The sequence below is a fragment of the Bos taurus genome, chromosome 28, assembly GCF_002263795.3.
Source record: "Bos taurus isolate L1 Dominette 01449 registration number 42190680 breed Hereford chromosome 28, ARS-UCD2.0, whole genome shotgun sequence".
Lineage (NCBI taxonomy): Eukaryota > Metazoa > Chordata > Mammalia > Artiodactyla > Bovidae > Bos > Bos taurus.
The window spans coordinates 42023805-42043997 of NC_037355.1; the positions used below are offsets into that span (position 1 = coordinate 42023805).

Consider the following 20193-nt stretch of genomic DNA (forward strand, 5'->3'; position numbering starts at 1 on the left):
TCCCCCATGACTTCATCTGACACATGCTAGGAAAACCATATAAACTCCCATTCATCCTCATCACAACCTGGTGAGGTAGGTATGAAGATCCCATTGTACAGATGGGGATGCTGAGGCAGAGAGAGGAGGCGACTTGCCCAAGCTGCATGACTGATGAGTGGAATCCGCCTGACTGCAAAGCTGGGGCTGCCTCCTCAGTGGTCATTATTCCCCTCTCCCCAAGAGTATCAGGAAGCAGCCACAGGAGGAAGCCTGTCCTCATACTCTGGGAAAATCTTGTCAAGCTTGTTTTCTGCAGCTAGAATGAATGAGCACAGTTTCCAGGGAGTGGTGTTCTTTCCCTGGGGCTCAAGGAATATGCTGTGCTTTCAGAGAAGCCTGGCCAGGCCTCCATGGCCAAGCTGTACGCCTACTCCTCCCTGATGGCCTAGCACGGAGAAGTGGGTACTAAGGGCCCTTTCTTGGACACCCCCACATCCCCTTCCCATTTGCAAAATCCAGTAGGATTCAGTCCTGGCCAGCCTTAAAGGCAAATGTCATGCCTGATGGTAAAGGGGAGGGTCTGAGAAGCAGCTTCAATACTGGGGTCTGAGTGCGGGTAGAGGGAACTTAAGTTGCTCCCCTGTCCCTCCTGCCTTCCCAGCCTCTTGGGAAGGCCCGTACCCTTCACAGTGAATTATGTAGCTACACCAGCTATGCTCAGAGGGACCTGTGCTGCCTCCAGCATTTAAGCAGCTAAAGGAGGCAAAAGGTGGGGGAGGGGGCAGGTGAGAGGGGTGGAAGTGGGGACAACCTGGTTTAAGCAGCCATTTCTCTGGTGCTTTTTTAGTCCCGCTACTTTATACCTTTCTTGGAAGAGAAGAAAGGGAACATCTTTCCACTGCATAATGCTTTGCAGCAAACTAACTTTGATTGACATTGAGTAAACCATTTAGTACTCTCAACCTGTTTCATAACCTTAAGATAGAGAAATAGAACATCATCCCACAAGCTGTTGGGTGTTTTAGTGCTCAGCACATCTTGGAACCTAATAAGTGCCCAATTATTATTATTTCATGTGACCCACCTGTGTCCAGAGCCCTCCCCCATCCATTGTGGGGCTGTGTGTGCCCACACTGGGCTTGACTGCAGAGAGCAGGGGTGTGGTCAAGGGCACTGCAACAGAATGGCAGCTGAGAGGACCCTTTGGACTCACTGCCACTCTCTGGAAAGACTGACCCAAAGAGGCTGTCATCCCCCTACAATGTCCAACCATCTCCAACTCCAAAGCCCAAAAGGGGAATTACTACCACACTCTGGGCAATCAGACAAGACGTGCCCCAGGGTGTCTTAGCAGTCCTTCCACTGGACTGTGAGGAGGAAACTTCCCTTCCCACCTCTGCTGCCTTTGTGTAGAAGCTGGGGCACATATCCCCTCAATCGTCAGTCTCCATGGACAGTAAGAAGAATCAGAGGAAGTTCAACCTGGGATGCTGGAAGCAGGGCAACACAAGAAGTCTGAGTCATGTCACCCCCACCAGTCTCCAGGCTACTTCACCCAACCTCTGGGAGCTTGCACCACTTTCCGGAAGACTGAATATGTAAACACTTCCCCTGCTTTATATTCCAGGATTGTTTTGAGGATGATAGATGGACAGTAAAAGATTTTAGGGACCATAAAGTGTTTTTCTTGGTACTGGGAGTCATACCATTGTTAATACTAAATGAATAAAATTTATCCTCAGCCCCACAGAGGAGTTGAAAATGGAACCAAGGCAGTCTCTCCAGTCTGAGGATCCACCCTTCGATTTCCTTCCTTGAGGGCCAGAAGGTACTTAATGAGAGGCCCAGGTTTCCCAGGGACACATGCAGACAGACCAAACTGCCCAAAGAGAGCACACAAACTGTAATGTGGGTCTCTAAAGTGCTCAAAGAAAGAAGCAAAACATTTAGAACCAGCAAAGCAAAGAACTGTCTAAGCGCTGACACTATGAGAGTGCCTAAGGATGACACAGCAATCTGTCTGGGGCCCAGTAAAATAGAGGTTATTTGGTTAAAAACAAAACAAAAGCACAAACACAGCCCCAAACCCTAAGTGATCTCCCCCATGCTGAGAAGACAGCTCTTAGCAACCACCTGCCCCTGCAGCTGTTTAAGGGGCATGCAGGTCACAGATCCAGGCCAAACTGATAGCAATCCAGAAACCTATGGTGGCCTTTTTAATTTCCCAAAGAAAAAGTCCCAGGAAACAAAGGCCTAGGGCATTCCTTCTGATTCAGGACAAGGAGGCCACAGTGGTCTGTTACTTGGGTCTGACCAAGGCTACGCTGCCCTCTCCCCTCAGAGAAGCTGGCGTCCATTTAAGCCAAGTCCTGCCCAAGTTGACATCAGAGACAGCACCACCCAATGGCACTGGCAAGGGCAGGAGGGCCACTCACATGTCCAAGATGAAGTAGAGGTCAAATGAGCTGTGGCAGGAATTCTTGTCTTCTCTTGACCGGCTCTTCCGGTGCCAGGTGCCAGGGCCCTGGCGGTGCTGGAAGCTTCCCGAGTTCTGGATGAGGTGGCGATAGAGCTTCCCCCAGTCCAAACTGAGGTGGTGGAGGTCTTTCCAGCCTGGACCACTGTGCTGGAAGCTCCCCAAGCTCAGCGGCGGAGGTGGCAGCACCAGTAGCAGGAAGAGCGTGGGCCCCGGCATGCCAGGCCCCCAGCTCTCCATTTATTTCAGCTGCCTCTGCGGCCTCACTGGGTGCTGGCAACTCAAGGCCACCCCAGACGGCAGCCTGCGCCGCCTCTGTGCGTTCCCAGGGCCTTTGTCCCCTCCAGCCCTTTCACAAAAGTGTCGCGTGAGCCTTGTCTGGTACCTGCCCTGAGGGCGAAGAGGTGAAGATGGCTGGCTTTGGGGGATGGCCCTTCCCCCGCCCCAGGGGGCAGAATTCCCTGTGATGACCCTTATGAGGGACAGGAAGGTTGGCATGGTGACTTTGTGACCTGCAGCTCTGCTCAGCGTCCTGCCTGTGGACAATCCCGGGGGGAGTCAGGGGATCTTTGGAGAGGCGGCAAGATGAGGCCTCCATTTGGAGCTATTAAAATTCTAGAGATATCCTGCCTTTTTTATCAACTGAAAGAGGGCAGAGCAGAGGTGGCTCAGATAAGGACATCCCCAGCATGATGCTGTCTAGGAACTGGGAGTGTAGGGTGTTACAGTGGTCATTCATGTGACCCAGTAGATGGAATGATATAGAAGGGAAATAAAGTCCTGCAAGGGTGTCAAAGTCCCTTGTAAATGAGAGACATGCCAGTTATCCATGTTGTATAAAAACCACCACAAGCTGAACGACAAAACAAAAACTATTCTGTTATGCTCACAGTTCTGTGGACCAGAAATCCAGAATGGACTGAGAGAGGATGAGTTGTCTCTGCTCCATGGAAAAACATGCAAAAACTGTAATGGGATGGGCTTGGGCTCACAGCCGTTAGTGTGTGACCATTAGTATGAGATGGTTAGAATGAGACCCTTAGTCAGCTGCCCAGAGGTCTTTACGACAGAGAGTTCAATGAGAAGTGGATCATGGCCCTCTCCTCGGGCCCTCCAGGCCCTCTGGTCTCAGGCCAGTGAGTGAGCTGGGGGCCTGGCAGTAGGCTGGGAGCTGTGTGCTGCAGAGTTCCTGAGACCTCATCACGGCCGCCCACTGACCAGACCCAGGCTCCGCAGCAGCGGCCGCCCCCGCCCCCATCCCACCTCCGCGGCCTCTGGTGGCAGCAGCATCCGTGGGTCGCAGGCCCCATTGGGGTGGCCTTGGGAGCCTGAGGGCCAGCAGGGCCCTGGGTTCCTGGCTCCCTCAGTGATGACAGCTGGTCAGGGACTGGAGACCTGGGTCTGAGGGCATCACTAGCTGAGATCTGCTTCCTCAGCCAGACCTGGATGCTGGCGGGAGGATCCAGACTGGGTGCTAGACGAATATCCCGGGCAGGGTAACTAGCCCAGGCACAGACACCTTCCTCTTAGCCAGGGCTTGGACCTCAGAGGATGAAAATCGAGTCTTGAGACCTTTAACAAGTAAAATGAGGGGTAATGATGTCTCTGCTTATGGGATTCGTTAAGTGTTAAAAGTTAAAAGGAGGCAAGGAGGCAGAATTAAATGCCTCCCCTTCCCTTCCTTGTCAGAATGGAGAACGATATTTATTTTGGTGAGGCTTACAGTCACATTGTGACCTGACCTTAGGAACAAAAGATCAGACACCAAGAAGTTTGCAACAACTAGCCACACTCCTGCCTCACTTTTTCTATCAAAGGGTTTTTGCTGAAAGCTTTCGAGGAGTTTGAGGTTTCTAAGGCATGAGTCACCTGTCTCCTTGCAATAAACATTTCTTTGCTCTAAACTCTGGCACTTGGGTGTTGTTGGGTTTCACTGCATGTAAGGCATGGAGACTTGTTCAGATAACAAGACCATTCACTCACGTAAATTTTAGAAGTAGAACATGTCTTACTTCTCCCCCAAACCCTCTAATTTTTTATTATAATGACTGCAAATATTTTGAGGGATTTGAATCTGCGGTCTGGACTCCTATCAGTGAAGAAGGCAATGTCCTCATTTATTTGGGCTGTTTTTAGTACCTTCCTTATGAATTTCCCTTTGAATGTTTTGACCTTTTCTGTCAAGTGCCTTCCTGACATATACTATATTTTTGATGCTATTGGAATGGTATTTTTAATATAGAGTTTTTAGACTATAGCTATCCTGAAGAAATTTGCTTATTTACTGCTATACTCACCCAGTATTTTTTTTTTAGTTTGACCTCCTTTTATTTCACCCCATTTATGTTAAAAAAACAGGAGTCATTTTTGTACAATTTTTCCATATTTTAAATTTGGTTGTTTCATTATAGCCTCATAATAACTTTTTATTCTATCATAAATTTCCTATAAGCTAGTGGTTAGAGTGTGAAGCTTGCTGAGATTCAGGTTAACTGTTGTTGTTGATTTTATTCCTTTTGCATCACACCAGGAGACACATGATACTTGATAGTTGTATTTTTACTGATACTGAGATTGGTCAATGGGATAAAGTTTTCCTGTCCCCACAATTAAATTTCTCTCAACAATGTTTTAATTCATAGTTAAGTCCCCCAATAACATTCCAGCTAATGGCTTAAGTGTCTCCTGATGATAGGTATTTGTTTTATTTCATTAAGGGTTTCAAATGGTGATTCTTTGTAAAAAATTTTTATTGGAGTATAGTTGATTTAAAATGTTGTGTTAGTTTTAGATGTACAACAAAGTGCATCAGCTCTACACGCATATACACCCACTCGTTTTTTAAGGTTCTTTTCCCGTATAATTATAGAGTATTGAGTAGAGTCCTTGCGCTATACAGCATGTAAAATAGTGATTTCTAATTTTATTATTCGTTTTGTATTTATTAGTTGAGATTCTTTTTCCCCCTAGTTTTATCGAGATATAATTAACATATACATTATAAGGAGAAGGCAATGGCACCCCACCCCAGTACTCTTGTCTGGAAAATCCCATGGACGGAGGAGCCTGGTGGGCTGCCATCCCTGGGGTCACACAGAGTCGGATATGACTGAAGCGACTTAGCAGCAGCAGCAGCAGCAGCATACATTATAAACATTTAAAATATGCAGCGTTGTAGTTTAACTTACATATATTGTGAAATGCTTACTATAGTAAGGTTAGTTAACATCCATCATCTCATCCAGATACAAAAAATAGAAAAAGAATATTTTTTCCTATGAAAAAAATTCTTAGGATCTATTGTCTGAATAAATTCAAATATACCATATAGTAGTGTTGACTGTGGTTATCATGTTATAAATTACATCCCAAGTACCATTTTATCTTGTAACTGGAAGTTTGCATCTTTTGAACAACCTCTTTTGATTCCTCCCCTACCAACTCCTCACTTCCAGTAACCACAAGTATAATCTCTTTTTTTGAGGTTTTATTTTTTTTAAGATCCCACACACAAGTGAGATCACACAGTATTTATCTTACTCTGTTTTTTAATTTCACTTAGCAAAATGCTATCAAGTTTTTTATAGCTTTGTAGTGTAGTCCAGTCAGAGAACATGACCTTTCAACTCTGTTCTTCTTTCTCAAGGTTGTTTTGGCTAGTTGCGGTCTTCTATTTTTCCAAAAGTTTTTAAATTACTTTTTCTCATTCTTTGAAAAATGCTATTGGTATTTGATAACTATTGCACTGAGTCTGTAGATTTCCTTGGGCAGTATGGTAATTTTCATAGGATTAATTCCTCCAACGGGCTTCTCAGATGGTGCTAGTATAAAGAACCTGCTTGGCAATGCAATGTGAGAGATGTGAGATGCCAGTTCGATCCCTGGGTCTGGAAGATTCTCTGGAGAAGGGCATGGCAACTCACTCAAGTATTCTTGCCTAGAGAGTCCAATGGACAGAGGAGCCTGCCAGGCTACCTAGGGTCCACGGGGTTGCAAAGAGTTGGATATGACTGAAGTGACTTAGCACACGTGCATGCAATTCTTCCAGTTCGTGAACGCAATGCATCTTTCTATCTGTGTGTATTACCTTCAGTTTCTTTCATCAAGTGTCTTATACTTTTCTGAGTACAGGTCTTTCACCTCCATAGGCAGATGTATTTCTAGGTATTTTATTCTTTTTTATGCAATTATAATGGGATTATTTCCTTAATTTCTCTTGCAGTTTTCTGTTAGTATGGAGAAATGCAACATTCTGTATTTTTTTTTAATTTTATTTTATTTTTAAACTTTACAATATTGTACTGGTTTTGCCAAATATCAAAATGAATCCACCACAGGTATACATGTGTTCCCCATCCTGAACCCTCCTCCCTCCCCATACCATCCCTCTGGGTCGTCCCAGTGCACCAGCCCCAAGCATCCAGTATCGTGCATCGAACCTGGACTGGCGACTCGTTTCATGTATGATATTATACGTATTTCAATGCCATTCTCCCAAATCATCCCGCCCTCTCCCTCTCCCACAGAGTCCAAAAGACTGTTCTATACATCAGTGTCTCTTTTGCTGTCTCGTATACAGGGTTATTGTTAACATCTTTCTAAATTCCATATATATGCGTTAGTATACTGTATTGGTGTTTTTCTTTCTGGCTTACTTCACTCTGTATAATAGGCTCCAGTTTCATCCACCTCATTAGAATGCAACATTCTGTATTTCTATATCCTGCAGCTTTACTGACTTCATTGATGACGGACTCTAGCAGTGTTCCGTGGCATCTTTAGGCTCTCTGGTACGGTATAGAGTCGTCTGTCAACAGTGACAGTTTTTCTTCCTGTCCAACTTGAATTCCTTTTATTTCTTTTTCTTATTTGACTGCTGTGGCTAGGATTTCCAATAATATGGTGAATAAAAGCAGTTAGAATGGGCATCTTTGTCTTGCTGCTGATCTTAGAAGAAATGCTTTCAGCTTTTCACCACTGAGGATGATGTCAGTTGTGGGATTATTAGACAGTTCAGTTCAGTTCAGTTCAGTCACTCAGTCGTGTCCGACTCTTTGCGACCCCATGAATCGCAGCACGCCAGGCCTCCCTGTCCATCACCAACACCCGGAGTTCACTGAGACTCACGTCCATTGAGTCAGTGATGCCATCCAGCCATCTCATCCTCTGTCGTCCCCTTCTCCTCCTGCCCCCAATCCCTCCCAGCATCAGAGTCTTTTCCAATGAGTCAACTCCATTTCTTTAGGGTCAGTTATCAGAGCTTTATTCATTTCCTTGGGTCATGTCATGTTTTCCTGACCTCCCTGATTTGCATATGTGCACATTTGAGTAAGCTATCTCCTCTTTCCTGCTCAGACTCTGTGGTTTAGGCTGATGCTTTAAAGTCTCACCTTGTGTTCTGGGATTTTCGCAATAGACTCTTGCCTATGAATAGTCCTGAAGCACATTAGTGTCAAAGGAAAACTTGGTTAGGTATTCAGAGTCTATAGGGAAATGAATCTGAAAGATTGTGACGTCTGGCTCTACCAGCAGAGGAGTAGATTTGAAAAGACTGGGAAGGTGGGAACCAAGGGTTTCCTTTATGAGAAATATTAAGGGTATAGGAAGGGAACCAGCATTTCTACAGGAATTAGTAGGTGCCAAGACGTTTTCTGATGGCAGATTTGGGAGGCTGTGTGGGCAATGGGCCTGGAATGTGAGCCCATGTATGGTCAGCAGCCCCCTTAGAGAATGACTGTGTGTGTCAACCCCATACGCTGCTGTCCAGAGCCAAAAAGACCAGTCAGGCAGTCCTCTCTCTCTGGCTCTCCTGACTTCTCAAGACACTTCTTACACCTCTGAATTCATCATCCTCTTGTCTATCAGGGCACAAAAGGGTGACATTAACTACTGAGCACCTGAGTCTTTACCAGGGACTTGGCCCTGTGCTGAACACATTGCAGCAGTTATTGTCAACCTCATGGCATCCTGTAGAGAAGATACCATTATCTCCATCTTTTCAATGAAGAATTAGAAGCACAGGGAGATAATGTAACTTGGCCAAAAGATTAAGAAGCAGCCAGTGAGTGGTGGAGGCAGGATTGTATTCATACTTCAAAGATATTTTGGGCTATTTTCAAAGAGCAGAATTTGACTAAAACTGCATGCATTCTAGCCCTTGGTAACAGATGAACTGACTGTGGGGAATTGGACTCATCATTCTGCATTCACAGGACACCAGAGTGCTTTGTCCTGGCAGGACCAATATGGACAGATACTTCTCTTACAGCGGAGTGATATGAGAAGTGGCTCACCAAATACACTGTCTTGCTGATCACCAACAAATTCCAACTCCTTTTGACTGTAAACCAAACACAATATATATGTCCACTACAGTACGTAAACGGCTCTTAACAATGTGGGCTTTTGGTGCTCAGATGTTGGATTATGGAGGTGGGAGCGACATACTACTTCTGCAAAGCTTCCGGGCAGTGGGAGGGATCAGCGGTAGCATCTTGGAGGGTGGCTGAGGGCATATGGGTGGGGGATATTGATGATCTGAGCAGTTGATATTGAGGGGGAAGCACTCCTGGCTGGGTTGAAGGCAGATGTTTGATCTGCAGAGCATTTGCGCACAGTGGGGATTCACTAAGGTGAAGCTGATGCACCTTCCCTGTAGAGAAAAGAGGAGAGGAGAGGTGAGGTCACTGTGTTTCCTTGACTTAAGGGGAGCAGACTCAAGGCCCGTCAGGATCTCCAGGGCAGACTTTCTTGATGCCCTTCCTCTTCCTAGGTGCTAGCCTCCAGTCTGCACTCCTGTTTCTAGACTCTATTCAGGCATTGTTGTTCTGACTCTCATCTCCCTTTGCTCTGGTGTTGAACTTGTCTGCTTCCTTCTGGCCTGGGAGCCTGTGGGTAAAGACAAGGGCTGATTGCCACTGTAGCCCCAGTAAGGTCCAGGTTCTCTTGGTGAGTGTATGCCAAAGGGATTAATCCTCACCAACCCTCAATGGTGACGGGCTGTGGAAACGCATGGGCCCCTGGGTTTGGGTGAACATTGGCACAGATCTTTTGGGCCAGTGTAATCTGTCTGTAGGAAGCAACTGCCCCCGACTTTCCTGTCATTTCCTCCTTGTCTCCAGCTCCCGCCCAGTGGAAGACTCCCAGCTGAAGAGGCCAGATTGCCAGATGGAGTGCCCTCAGCACTCTGGCAGCTGGCAACAACTGGGCACTAACACCAAGAGATGCAGACAGAGAGAGAAATGTCTCCACGCTCTGTGAGACAGCATAGTGGAGAGAAGGAAGGACACCTTGGTCTTTCCCAGACACCCGGGTCACTTCCAGTGGGAGGGTCCTCCAGGACCACAGGGTCCGCCCTAACCCTCAAAATCTCACTGGCAACCAAAGCAGCCAGAACTTAGGAGTACACTTTGAGCCACAACGCCCGAGTGTGGACTTTTCTTGGAGTGATCCATGCTATGATTGCTCCACACACCTTCATGCCTTCATATCCCTCAGTTCATTATATGCAGCCAAGGATGCAAGGTGCCCAATAAAATAGTCCCTGCTCTGAAGTAAGCTTCTAGTCCACTGGTTTGCTATGGTGGCTTGAATAATGGCCCTGAATATATCCAGGTTCTCATCCTTTGCACCGATGGATGTTGTAGGTTATATTGCAAAAGGGCTTTTGCAGGTGTGGTTAAGATTCTTGAGATGGGGGAACTATCCTAGGTTATCTGGCAGGGGGGCCCTACATGTGATCAAAGGGTCCCGTGACAGAGAAGCAGAGGGAGATGCGCCCTAGAAAACAAGGCAATGTGCCTATGGAAGCAGAGAGGGATTTATGTGCTGCCATACTGTCTTATAGAGGGAGGAGGGCCAGGAACCAAGGATCATACTCCAGAAGCTGAAGAGTCAGGAGAAGGATTCTCTACTGGAACCTCAGGGAATTGTGTATTCTGAAAGGCTCCACTATCAGAAAACTTCCTCTGGAGATTAGCAGGTGGGAGAGTAGACAGACACTGTCATTTCACAGAAGCCAACAGTAAGTGACCGATGCCATAGCGCGTGGAAGGTCACGAAGATGGGTACCGTGTCCACACGGCCTGGCTGTGTCTCTCTTGCTGTACATTCAGGGGTGAGACTGGGAGCTGATTCTGGCCTGCAGAGACCGTAGATCCCAGCTGACACCCTGTCACTTAGACCATGATTTACTTTAAGGCCTGGGACCAGAGCACCAAAGACTTCAAGAAAGAAATCAGGACTCCTACACCCACTGGAATACTGGAGGTATCCAAATATATCCTATAACACTGGGAGCCCCAGGAGTATGGTTGGGAGGGATAAGGTCAAATGGGAGGGGGGCAGAGGAATGGGAGGGGTCACATCCACCAGGCATACTCACGGGCTCCCAGCCCCTCTCAGGATGAGCAGGGTTGGTTTCAGCCAGCTCTGGCTGCTGCTGCTTACTCTCTGGGTGGCCTTGGCAGCTTCCCTGATTTCTCAGGCCTCCGTTTTGCCTCCAGGAAGCACACAGATCACTGTGAACCCAGAGAGACTAATGGGCAGACTTGAGAGCTGGTGTTGCAGGGGCCGAGCAGAGCCCTGGGTGGATACGAGTTCCCTAATCCACCACTCTGCCATCCCAACATGAGCTTCACAGAGCAGCCCTGGGACTGTGACCGTTCAGAGACCTGTGCTCTAGGCAGGAAGGCTACTTCTGGTGTTTTCCCATCGGGTGTCTTGCTCTGCCTTTGTGCTCCTGACTGAGCATCTCTGGGTGGTTGTCTCTACTGTTTGAGGCATGATGCTGGCATGGGGCTCTTGTAAGCATAATGAGGCTGTGGTTCTGGGGAGAGGTTCCAGGCAAATCAGGTGGAGAATGGGGCTTCCAGGCAAGCAAACCCAGGACTGAGAGCCATAGGAACGCTGGCTCCTCTGGCACCTCTGTCTCTGCTGGGTGAGTAATGCCTCAGATGTGTCAGTAGCAGTGTCCAGAGGCTTTCTGGCCTGACTACAGTTTCTAAATGCCCAAGTTCCCAGTCACCAAGAGCCAGTGTTTGATTCAGGGAAGGTGACCAATGCAGCCCTCATTAAAGACTCAGGCTCCGCAATGTCCTCCAGGCCCCTGGTCTGGTCTGTAGAAAGGGTCTGAGTTTGGAACGGCCAGGCAAATGATTTCCAGGCAAACCATTTCCCTCCTTGGGCCCCAGGGAGCTGGGAAGGGCAACCTCTGGTGGTTTGTGGGCAGGCACCATGAGATCATGAGTACTGACCCCAAATGGGGGACAGAGCAGTGAGAAGGGTAGAGCCAGGCTCAGAATTCAAGTCTAACTGTGCTCCTCCCAGCCTTTGTGACTTAGTCAAGTCACTCAGCCTCTCTGTGGGTCAGTATAGTGGGATAATAGTAGTATCTACCTATACAGTTATTGGGAGTATTAAAGCAATGAGAACATGTAAAGTTTTTAGCTGAGCAACTGACCCACAGAAAGAGCACAGTAGAATTACCCAGCATTATTGTTCCAAGGATGACAACTGGAACAATCTGGCTTCTCCCCATTGTCACAGGCAGTGACACAGGAGGTCATCTTTGCTACCTGCTAAATGCAGTCAGTGTTGGCCCGACAACGTTGGGGAGAGGCTGTCACCGTGTCTCACCATTGCTGGCACTTGGGTGACCAGTTCAGGAAGATCTCATGGGTGGGGTGCAGCTAGCAGTCCCATAGGTGTGGGTGGGTAATGGGGAGGGGGTGGATGGGAGGCAAATAGGCCTCTCCAGATCTTTTCACTCAGGATTGGGAGTTCTAGGCATTGCTCTGGAGAAGAAAGGAGCTGACATCCTTGATAAAGATGAAGGGGAAATGCCTGGGTGCCATATGGAGAATCGTCTGGAGGCTCATGACCTCCAGGTCTCCACTTCTGGGGTGTTCCTTTTGGCAGATGCTGGGACAGGGTTCTCTGACTTACAGTCCCAGGGAGCAACCGTCAAGGGCAAAACCAAGACCCCAGCCCACAGAGAGCATCCCCTGTGTCCTGCTTACCATGTCCCTGCTTGGACACTGCATCAATGGCACCAGGCTGCTGCGCTGAAGAAAGTGATAAAAAACATCCAGTTTTCCCTGCAAAGAAGATGCGGTTGTGAGGAAGCTACAGGCACAGACGCTGCCTCCAGATGAGCAGCATCTCCTCCATCTCCCACGAGTCCCCACGGCTGTGTCCCCACACACTGGCTGAGGCAGCGCTGCAGGCCTCACCTGGGGCAGGGGGCTGGGAAACCTGTGTTTGTTGGGAGATGGACTCTGTGGGTCACAGACTGAATTGGATTCTGGAACAAATCCATGCTTTAGGTGTAGGAGGAGTTTTTTTTTTTTTTTTTAAACAAAAACAAAAACAAAAAAATCCTAAAACTAATGTCAAAGGTTGGAGGAGGTGCGCAGTAGCCAAGGAGAGGTCCTCAAGGAGAAACATGGTGGGCATGGGGACCGGGCAGGAGATGAAGGAGGGGGAAGAGGGCCTGCATTTGGGGACAGAGAGGGAGAAGGCTGGGGAGAGACCCACTCCCTGCTCAGGGGGAAGGGTCCTGATACTGGGGAGAAAGAGAAAGATGAGGAAAACGAAGGACAGGCCAGAAAGTGGACCTGGTGGAGGTAGGATGCGGGGCCGGGCCTCTGAGTGGGAATAAGTCCCTGGCAGGTGGCTTCCTCCCCCTTGGAAGGTGAGCTCTGGCTTTCCTGGGCCCCCACAGTGACTGTCAGGGGAGATGTGCGGCTGGCCTTCCAGCTGCCATCTGAAGCTCCCGGGAGGAAGCAATGGACCCACAGGGACAGAGGCAGGACCAGGAGGAGAAGGGCAAAGTGAACCAGAGATGGTGGTTCTTCTTCCTCGCACCTGCCACCTGCGGCCCTCCCGAGTCCCTGTCCTCTCTCAGCCTCCTGCCAGCGTGGATCTCAGTCACTGGGAAGAGGGAAGAGCCCTCAGGTTTCCTCCTTCGTGTGGCCCTTGTCACCCCATCTCAGGTGCCCGAGGACAATGCAGTGAGCTCTCTCCCTCCCTCACTTAGCAGACAGGAACTGTGGGTCCTTCTGGCCTGTTTAATGGTGGTAAGATCTGGGCTCAGAAATATTTGTTATTGACCTATATGAGGTTCTTGTAATTTAGTTTATTTTCGTTCATCCAGTCACTGGTCAGCAAAACACAGGCAATTGCTAAAGTTGATGATAACCTTTGTGAGAACTAGGGATTGTTTGCTTGTGAGCCAATCATCAACATCCAGAATACTGAGCCCATTTCAGGGGGAAGACCCCGGTCCAAGATACGCTGCCCATAGACTCATCTCCACTCATCTAGGATTTTGAAGTCCAGGCCTCTGCTGCAGGAACTGGCTCCCCCTTCCTCCCACCCCCCAGTTTGGAGGGCATTGTCCTTCATTTCCTAAGGGTACTTCTCACCTCCATCCGTCTTATCCTGTCTCCTTGGCACTCACAGCAAGGGATAACCACTGCGGTATATCCCTGCTCGGGGGGTGGCTTCTGGAAAGAGAAAATAACTGAGTCCTTGTCCAGCAGCTCCTGGGTGCAGACACAGGTTTTCTGCTTCCCCGGTACTGTCAAGTACCGGCCACTCAGCAAATGTTTGCTGGAGAATCAGGGACCAATGAACAGTACCTGGCACAGAAAGAGAGTGGCCTCCATGTGAAAACACACAACTCCTTTCAGTTTAAATATATCTCAAAACATCAGCAAACTCTACCCTGTCCCCTTGGTTCCTGGAGGCGCCCCTGCAGGAGAGGCCGGGTGCGAGGCTGCGCCATTTGACGGCGGCTGTCAGGGGTGTGGCAGAAGCAGGGGATAGGGCTGCCCTCACCTGCCGCGGGCAGGTCCAGCCCCCCAGGCCCCACTGCAGCCAGTGCTATGCCAGCCCTGCAGAGACCCTGTTTGCCAGTAGACATCAGACCCAGGCCCCTCTATCTTAGGACATGAGTCCCTGCCCTAATTACTACTTATGGGGCCTGGTTTGGTCTGCCACAGCCTCCTCACCTGACCCTTGGTCTCTGTGCTCACCCTGGCTGCCCTTCCCTCACAACTTGATGCCAGGCAAGACTCCCTCCACCCTCCTCAGCCCCGTAGTCCCCAAATGCCAGCCCCACCAAGACCCTAACCCTGACATGAGCCAGGGATGAAGAACAAGGAAATGGAGCCAAAAATATATCAGAGCTCAGGAAGGGGGTCCAGGTCTCTGAAACCTGAGGATCCTTTTCCAAAAGGTCACCTGAGTCTTGGGAAGGACCATCCTACAAACAGTCCTTCGGGAATGACAAAAAGCCCATTGATTCCAGGGTGGATCATAGCTGTTCCTGAAACAGGCTACCCCACATGCTGATTTAGTACCAAAGGCCCTAGATCAGGCCATGTTGGGTGTTGGGTAACGGCATTGTCTGGATGACATTTTGTGAGTCTCACATCCTCTCTGGGGTCCCTCCCTTCCCTCTGTCACCATATTCTTTCTGCTTGTTCTCTCTGGCCAGGTGGTTAGGAGTTGGGGGAGGGGAGGACATATCCCCGTACACATCAGGGGGCCTCTCCGGGTAGGAGTTGGGGGAGGGGAGGACATGTCTCCATACACATCAGGGGGCCTCTCCGGGTAGGAGTTAGGGGAGGGGAGGACATGTCTCCATACACATCAGGGGGCCTCTCCGTGGAGAGCAGTGTGTGCGGCAGGTGTGCTGACAACTTTAGGGCCAAACGTACCACTCACCTTTTCTGGTTTCTGGGCTGGTGGTGGCTTCTTGACGATCTAGGATGTTAAAGACACAAACACAGCTGGAAGGGCCATGGAGGGCTCTAGCTCAGCCTTTCAGACAGGAGGGAACCCTGCTCAGGAACACCAGGGGGACAAACATCTGCACTGGGGTGTCAACCTAGATGCCCAAGGCCTGAGCATCCATGGGTAACAGGTTCCACCTCCTTGAGCCTCAGCCTCCTCAGTTTTCAAAGGGTAGTCAATAGCTTTGTGTAGGGTCAACAGGGAGACAGACTAAGGCTCCTGTTCCCTGGTACAGGCCCCACCTGGGAGCTTTCAACAGCAAACGACATCATATGAAGACAGGAGAACATTCCCCACCCTCCCACTTCCCTCCCCTTCTTTCCCGCCCCAGGCTCAGTCTTTATCCTTTATCATCATCAATGTGTCTGCCACACGATCTGAAGGTGACGTTTATCCTCAGCCCTCCAGGTACCAGTAGCAGGCTATACACCAGCCAGTGAGCTTCTATGGGCAATGACAACAGCCGTTTCATTTCTGGGCCTCCGTGCCCAGCATGAGGTCCTGCACATCCTGGTAACTTAGTGATGACTGATGAAGGAGTGACTAAGGTACCAGAGATGGGTGGGGATCCATGCTGTTTTCAGAGGCACAGCGCCCCCAAGATTAGCAGCCTCCAGGCCAGCATCCTTCTCCCTTGGGGCCACAAGTGCCCCTGGAGAATCCTCTTCTTCCCCCAATAGCAGAAACTCCGTAGGCTTTTGTTCATTTGAGTTTTAAAGAATCCTGACCACTGTGGGGCATCTGTGGTTTCAGGACATCTGGAAACCCTTTTCCCCTTCATGGACCACCTTCCTGTGAAGGTAAAAGCATGGCACAGACTGTTTTTTGCTGGTGTGAGGGCTCCAGAGCTGATAGGAACCTGTCCACAGGATCATGAGGCAGGCACCTACCCAAGGGGGAGGTTGGTAAGGGCTGGGGACAGGCTGTTCAGGCAGGGATCACTCACCCACTTGTGACAGCAGATGCAGACAAGCAGCGACAGGAAGAGGGACAGGAACAGGGCTGAGATGAGCACCGGGACCCAGAGAGGATTTCTGTAAAGCAGGTTATGGCTGACAACCTTGGGCATTAAGGAAATCTTCTTTGGGACAGTCCCACGTATTATTATCTCCCCCTCTGGGAAAAACTCAGGTATGGTGGTCTCCTCCTCTGGCACAACCGTGGGTGCTGTGGTCTCCTCTGCGACAGTAGTGGGCACCGTGGTCTCCTCTTCTGGGGAAATGTTAGGCATGGTGGTCTCCTCCTCTGGCACAACCGTGGGTGCTGTGGTCTCCTCTGCGACAGTAGTGGGCACCGTGGTCTCCTCTTCTGGGGAAATGTTAGGCATGGTGGTCTCCTCCTCTGGCACAACCGTGGGTGCTGTGGTCTCCTCTGTGACAATGGTGGGCACCGTGGTCTCCTCTTCTGGGGAAATGTTAGGCATGGTGGTCTCCTCCTCTGGCACAACCGTGGGTGCTGTGGTCTCCTCTGTGACAATGGTGGGCACCGTGGTCTCCTCTTCTGGGGAAATGTTAGACATGGTGGTCTCTTCCTCTGGCACAACCATGGGTGCTGTGGTCTCCTCTGCGACAGTGGTGGGCACTGTGGTCTCCTTCTTTGGGAATGCCTCAGAAAATATGATCTCCTCTTCTGGGAACACCTCAGGAAATGTGGCCTCCTCTTCTGGGATCACCTCAGGAAATGTGGTCTCATCTTCTGGGGACACCTCTGGAAATGTGGCCTCATTTTCTCGGAACACCTGAGGAAATGTGGTCTCATTTTCCGGGAACCTCCGAGGAAATGTAGTCTCCTCTTCTGGGAACACCTCAGGAAATGTGGTCTCATCTTCTGGGACCACCTCAGGAAATGTGGTCTCCTCTTCCGGGAACACCTCAGGAAACGTGGTCTCATCTTCTGGGACCACTTGAGGAAATGTCTCCTCTTCTGGGACCACCTGAGGAAACGTGGTCTCATCTTCTGGGACCACCTCAGGAAATGTGGTCTCCTCTTCTGGGAACACCTCAGGAAATGTGGTCTCATCTTCTGGGACCACCTCAGGAAATGTGGTCTCATCTTCTGGGACCACTTGAGGAAATGTCTCCTCTTCTGGGACCACCTGAGGAAATGTGGTCTCATCTTCTGGGACTACTTCAGGAAGTTCACTCTCATCTTCTGGGACCACCTCAGGCACTGTCATCTCCTCTGGAACAAACGTACTCGCTGTGGTCGTCCTTGTGATAGTGGTAGGTACCGTGCTTGTAGTCGTGACAGTGGTAGATACTCTGGTCGTTGTGACAGTGGTAGGTGGTGTGCTTGTTGTTGTGGCAACAGTAGGTACTGTGGTTGTCAAGACAACAGTAGGCACTATGGTCCTTATCATGATAACTGTGGGCAGTGTGATCATTGTTGATACAACAGTGGGCTCTGAAGGCTTAACCTATGGAAGGCACACATACCAGGATTCTGAGGTTGGCCAGGGTGATCTCTTCCCAGGCACCCACCAACCATTTCCCACATTGGGTCTCCTGGTCTACCCAGGACCACCTGCCCTCGGGTTGCTTCATCTACAGGGACCACAGTGCCACTGGCCTCTCTCCCCTGCTTCCCAGCTCTGTGACCTTGGGCAAAGCTACTCTCTCCCTCTCTCTGAACAGAGCTCTATCTCCATGTCTGTGCTGAGGAAGTTAGTGGTATTTGATGCATTAGAAAGAGGCTATAGAAAGTTCCGGCACAGGCCAGGTCCACATGGGACCTTAAGGAATGGGCTCTGTGCTCTTGTTGTTCATAGCCAAGGGTGAGTGAGCTGCATCCATGGACTTGCACTGCCCAGCCCTTCTCTCCATCAGGGGCTTTGCTGGAGAGAAGCAGAAGGGAAGGGGAAAGAGTGAGCCTGTGCTCAGGGGACGGCAGTCTCTGGGTGATCCTGTGCTGGGCCCACTGCCAGAGGTGGCTCCTGAGTTCTCTTCTCAATGTGCCTGTAGATGGGTGGTCCTCAGGTGGCAAGACTCCTGGTTGGGAAATGTGGGGGTTTGGTCTCAGGTCCCCAGGAAGATGGACAGGGAGCAGAGGACACAGACACATACGGGGACTGTCACACTGCGAGAACCCTCACCAGCTGGCACTAGACAAAAGGGCAGTGGGATTAAGCACAGAGTCCCTCTTCTTGAAGAAACCTCACTCCAAAGTGACAGGCTCTGTTGTTGCCCATACCGGGCTGCTCCAGGCTAAGCAGCCTGGATGCCGTAGACCTGGGAAAAGCAGCCCCTGGGAGCAGCACTTTGTTCCCGGTTTCCTCCTCCTGAGCTGAGCCCCACCCTCCCCACAGCCCTGCCAGCTCCCCAGGAACAGAGGGCAGAGCCCCCCTGCAGAGGTCAGAGCCAGTTTGCAGAGAGGGGCAGTGGAGGAGCGTGAGAAAGGAGGAGAGGCAGAAGGGAGGCTGATGACTTCTGCAAAGTGACCTCCAATGTTCCCCAAACAGACTTGGGAGGCCGGGGCTGTGATGGTCATGAGTGTGTTCAGAGCCCTGCCTGCTGCTGCACCCACGCAGTGAAGACACACGCTGACTGATCACGGCCACAGCTCTCCAACCCTCCAGACTCCTGGGTCTGGGACCCAGATTTGGAGGGCCTAAGGGGCTCAGAGGGATTGGAATCTGTCTCCCAGCTTCTTACCCTCACTCTGGATGGAATCCAGGCTGGAGCCTTGAGCTCCCCACCACAAGGCCTGGCCAGGGGAGGTGGTGTGGTGGGTCCAGGGTGGGCAGAACATCAACACCATTTGTGGAGTTGCTTAGAGCTTGAATTGGTCCCTTTGAAGTGCCTTCAGTGACACGTGGTTCACAGAGAGGGTAGAGTTTCTGCAAGGCCTGGACAGATGCCTTCAACCTAGGTGTTCTTGTAGAAGGATTTGCTGTGATTTTTATAAACCTGATGAAGGGTTAAGGGCACCTATCTGGCAGTGGGATGCTGCCTGAGACGCCTGTCTCATAAACTACTCGCTTGGCCTTTCCCAAGGAATTTTGCTCCACTTACCTCTGCTTCCCAGGTTTTGTGTTCCTCCATTCTCCCCCCCGTCCACTGAGGTCCTTGCAGCCCCACCCTGTCACTCCCACAATCCTTGCCAGCAATTTTCAAGTCTTCATCTACAAAGTTGACGCCATTGTTCAGGCTGTAATCAATGAAAACCTCCCTAAAGCACAGAAAGGCAGAGGGTAACCAACAGATCAAAGACACAGCCCTTGGCTCAGTCCATAGCTCTCTCACAGTAATGATTTTGACTAGCAGCCATTTGGGGCTATCAGGGAGCAGTCAGCAGGGGTAAAGGGAGTTTATCCCCAAGCACCATGAGATTGACCTCTGCAGTGAAGATTATCACACAGTGAGGAGTCCTGAGTGGAGTCAGATGTCCTCCTGGCCATGAGCTAAGTGACCAGGAACAGCTGTACTGTGTCACCATCCTGACTCCTCTGTATGCACAGAATATGTTGGAGTCCCTTGGAAAAGCTGTCTGGAGCAAAGTTACCATCCCTGGTTGTACAACTTCTGAATCCTTCCCTATGCAGAGCCTGGGCCACAGCGGGTCCCTGAGCTCCTTGAGGGACCACCAACCAGGCTAGGTGAGGATGATGCCCTGAGCTGTTCTGAGACAGATATGTGTTGCCCAGCAGAGGTGACTTCCTACATTCTTGGCCCAATCGCCCCCCAACCCTAAATACTTACTGTCCAGCCTTGTCAAATCTATGTCCTGGGCAAGTTAATTTTTCGTTATTGATAGAGATGGGTCTTTTTCCTAAAAACAAAAACAAAAACCACACAAAATTGTCATTGGACATGTCCATTCATTTGTATTTCCCATTCTGTTTGCCCTTGGAAGCAGAGCTAACACTTGGGCAGAAGCAACTTTTCTTCTGACATGTACCATGTCCCAAGCACTGAGCTCTGGTGTTTTGTTTTTTT

At 49.9% G+C, this 20193-nt stretch overlaps 2 protein-coding genes across 5 annotated transcripts in view; both read right to left on the reverse strand.

The window, feature by feature from the left end:
- Positions 1-2932, reverse strand: part of ANTXRL (ANTXR like) — a 44286-nt gene extending 41354 nt beyond the window's left edge. For both annotated transcript variants that reach the window (XM_015461057.3, XM_015461058.3), the window contains exon 1: positions 2418-2932. In XM_015461057.3, the coding sequence (XP_015316543.2) occupies positions 2418-2698 (281 nt within the window). In that variant the 5' untranslated portion in view covers positions 2699-2932. The remainder of the gene's footprint in view (positions 1-2417) is intronic.
- Positions 2933-8524: 5592 nt separating this feature from the next.
- LOC112444747 (uncharacterized) overlaps positions 8525-20193 on the reverse strand; it is a 42009-nt gene continuing 30340 nt past the window's right edge. For 2 of the 3 annotated variants that reach the window (XM_024986889.2, XM_059882700.1), the window contains exons 11-17: positions 19957-20026; positions 19270-19426; positions 16206-17675; positions 15191-15229; positions 13885-13965; positions 12478-12555; positions 8525-9110 (exon numbers count right to left, since the gene is read on the reverse strand). In XM_024986889.2, coding sequence (XP_024842657.1) covers positions 8883-9110; positions 12478-12555; positions 13885-13965; positions 15191-15229; positions 16206-17675; positions 19270-19426; positions 19957-20026 — 2123 coding nt within the window. In that variant the 3' untranslated portion in view covers positions 8525-8882. Of the gene's footprint in view, positions 9111-10841; positions 10978-12477; positions 12556-13884; positions 13966-15190; positions 15230-16205; positions 17676-19269; positions 19427-19956; positions 20027-20193 lie in introns of all 3 variants that reach the window. The other variant, XR_009493276.1, reaches the window with a different exon arrangement.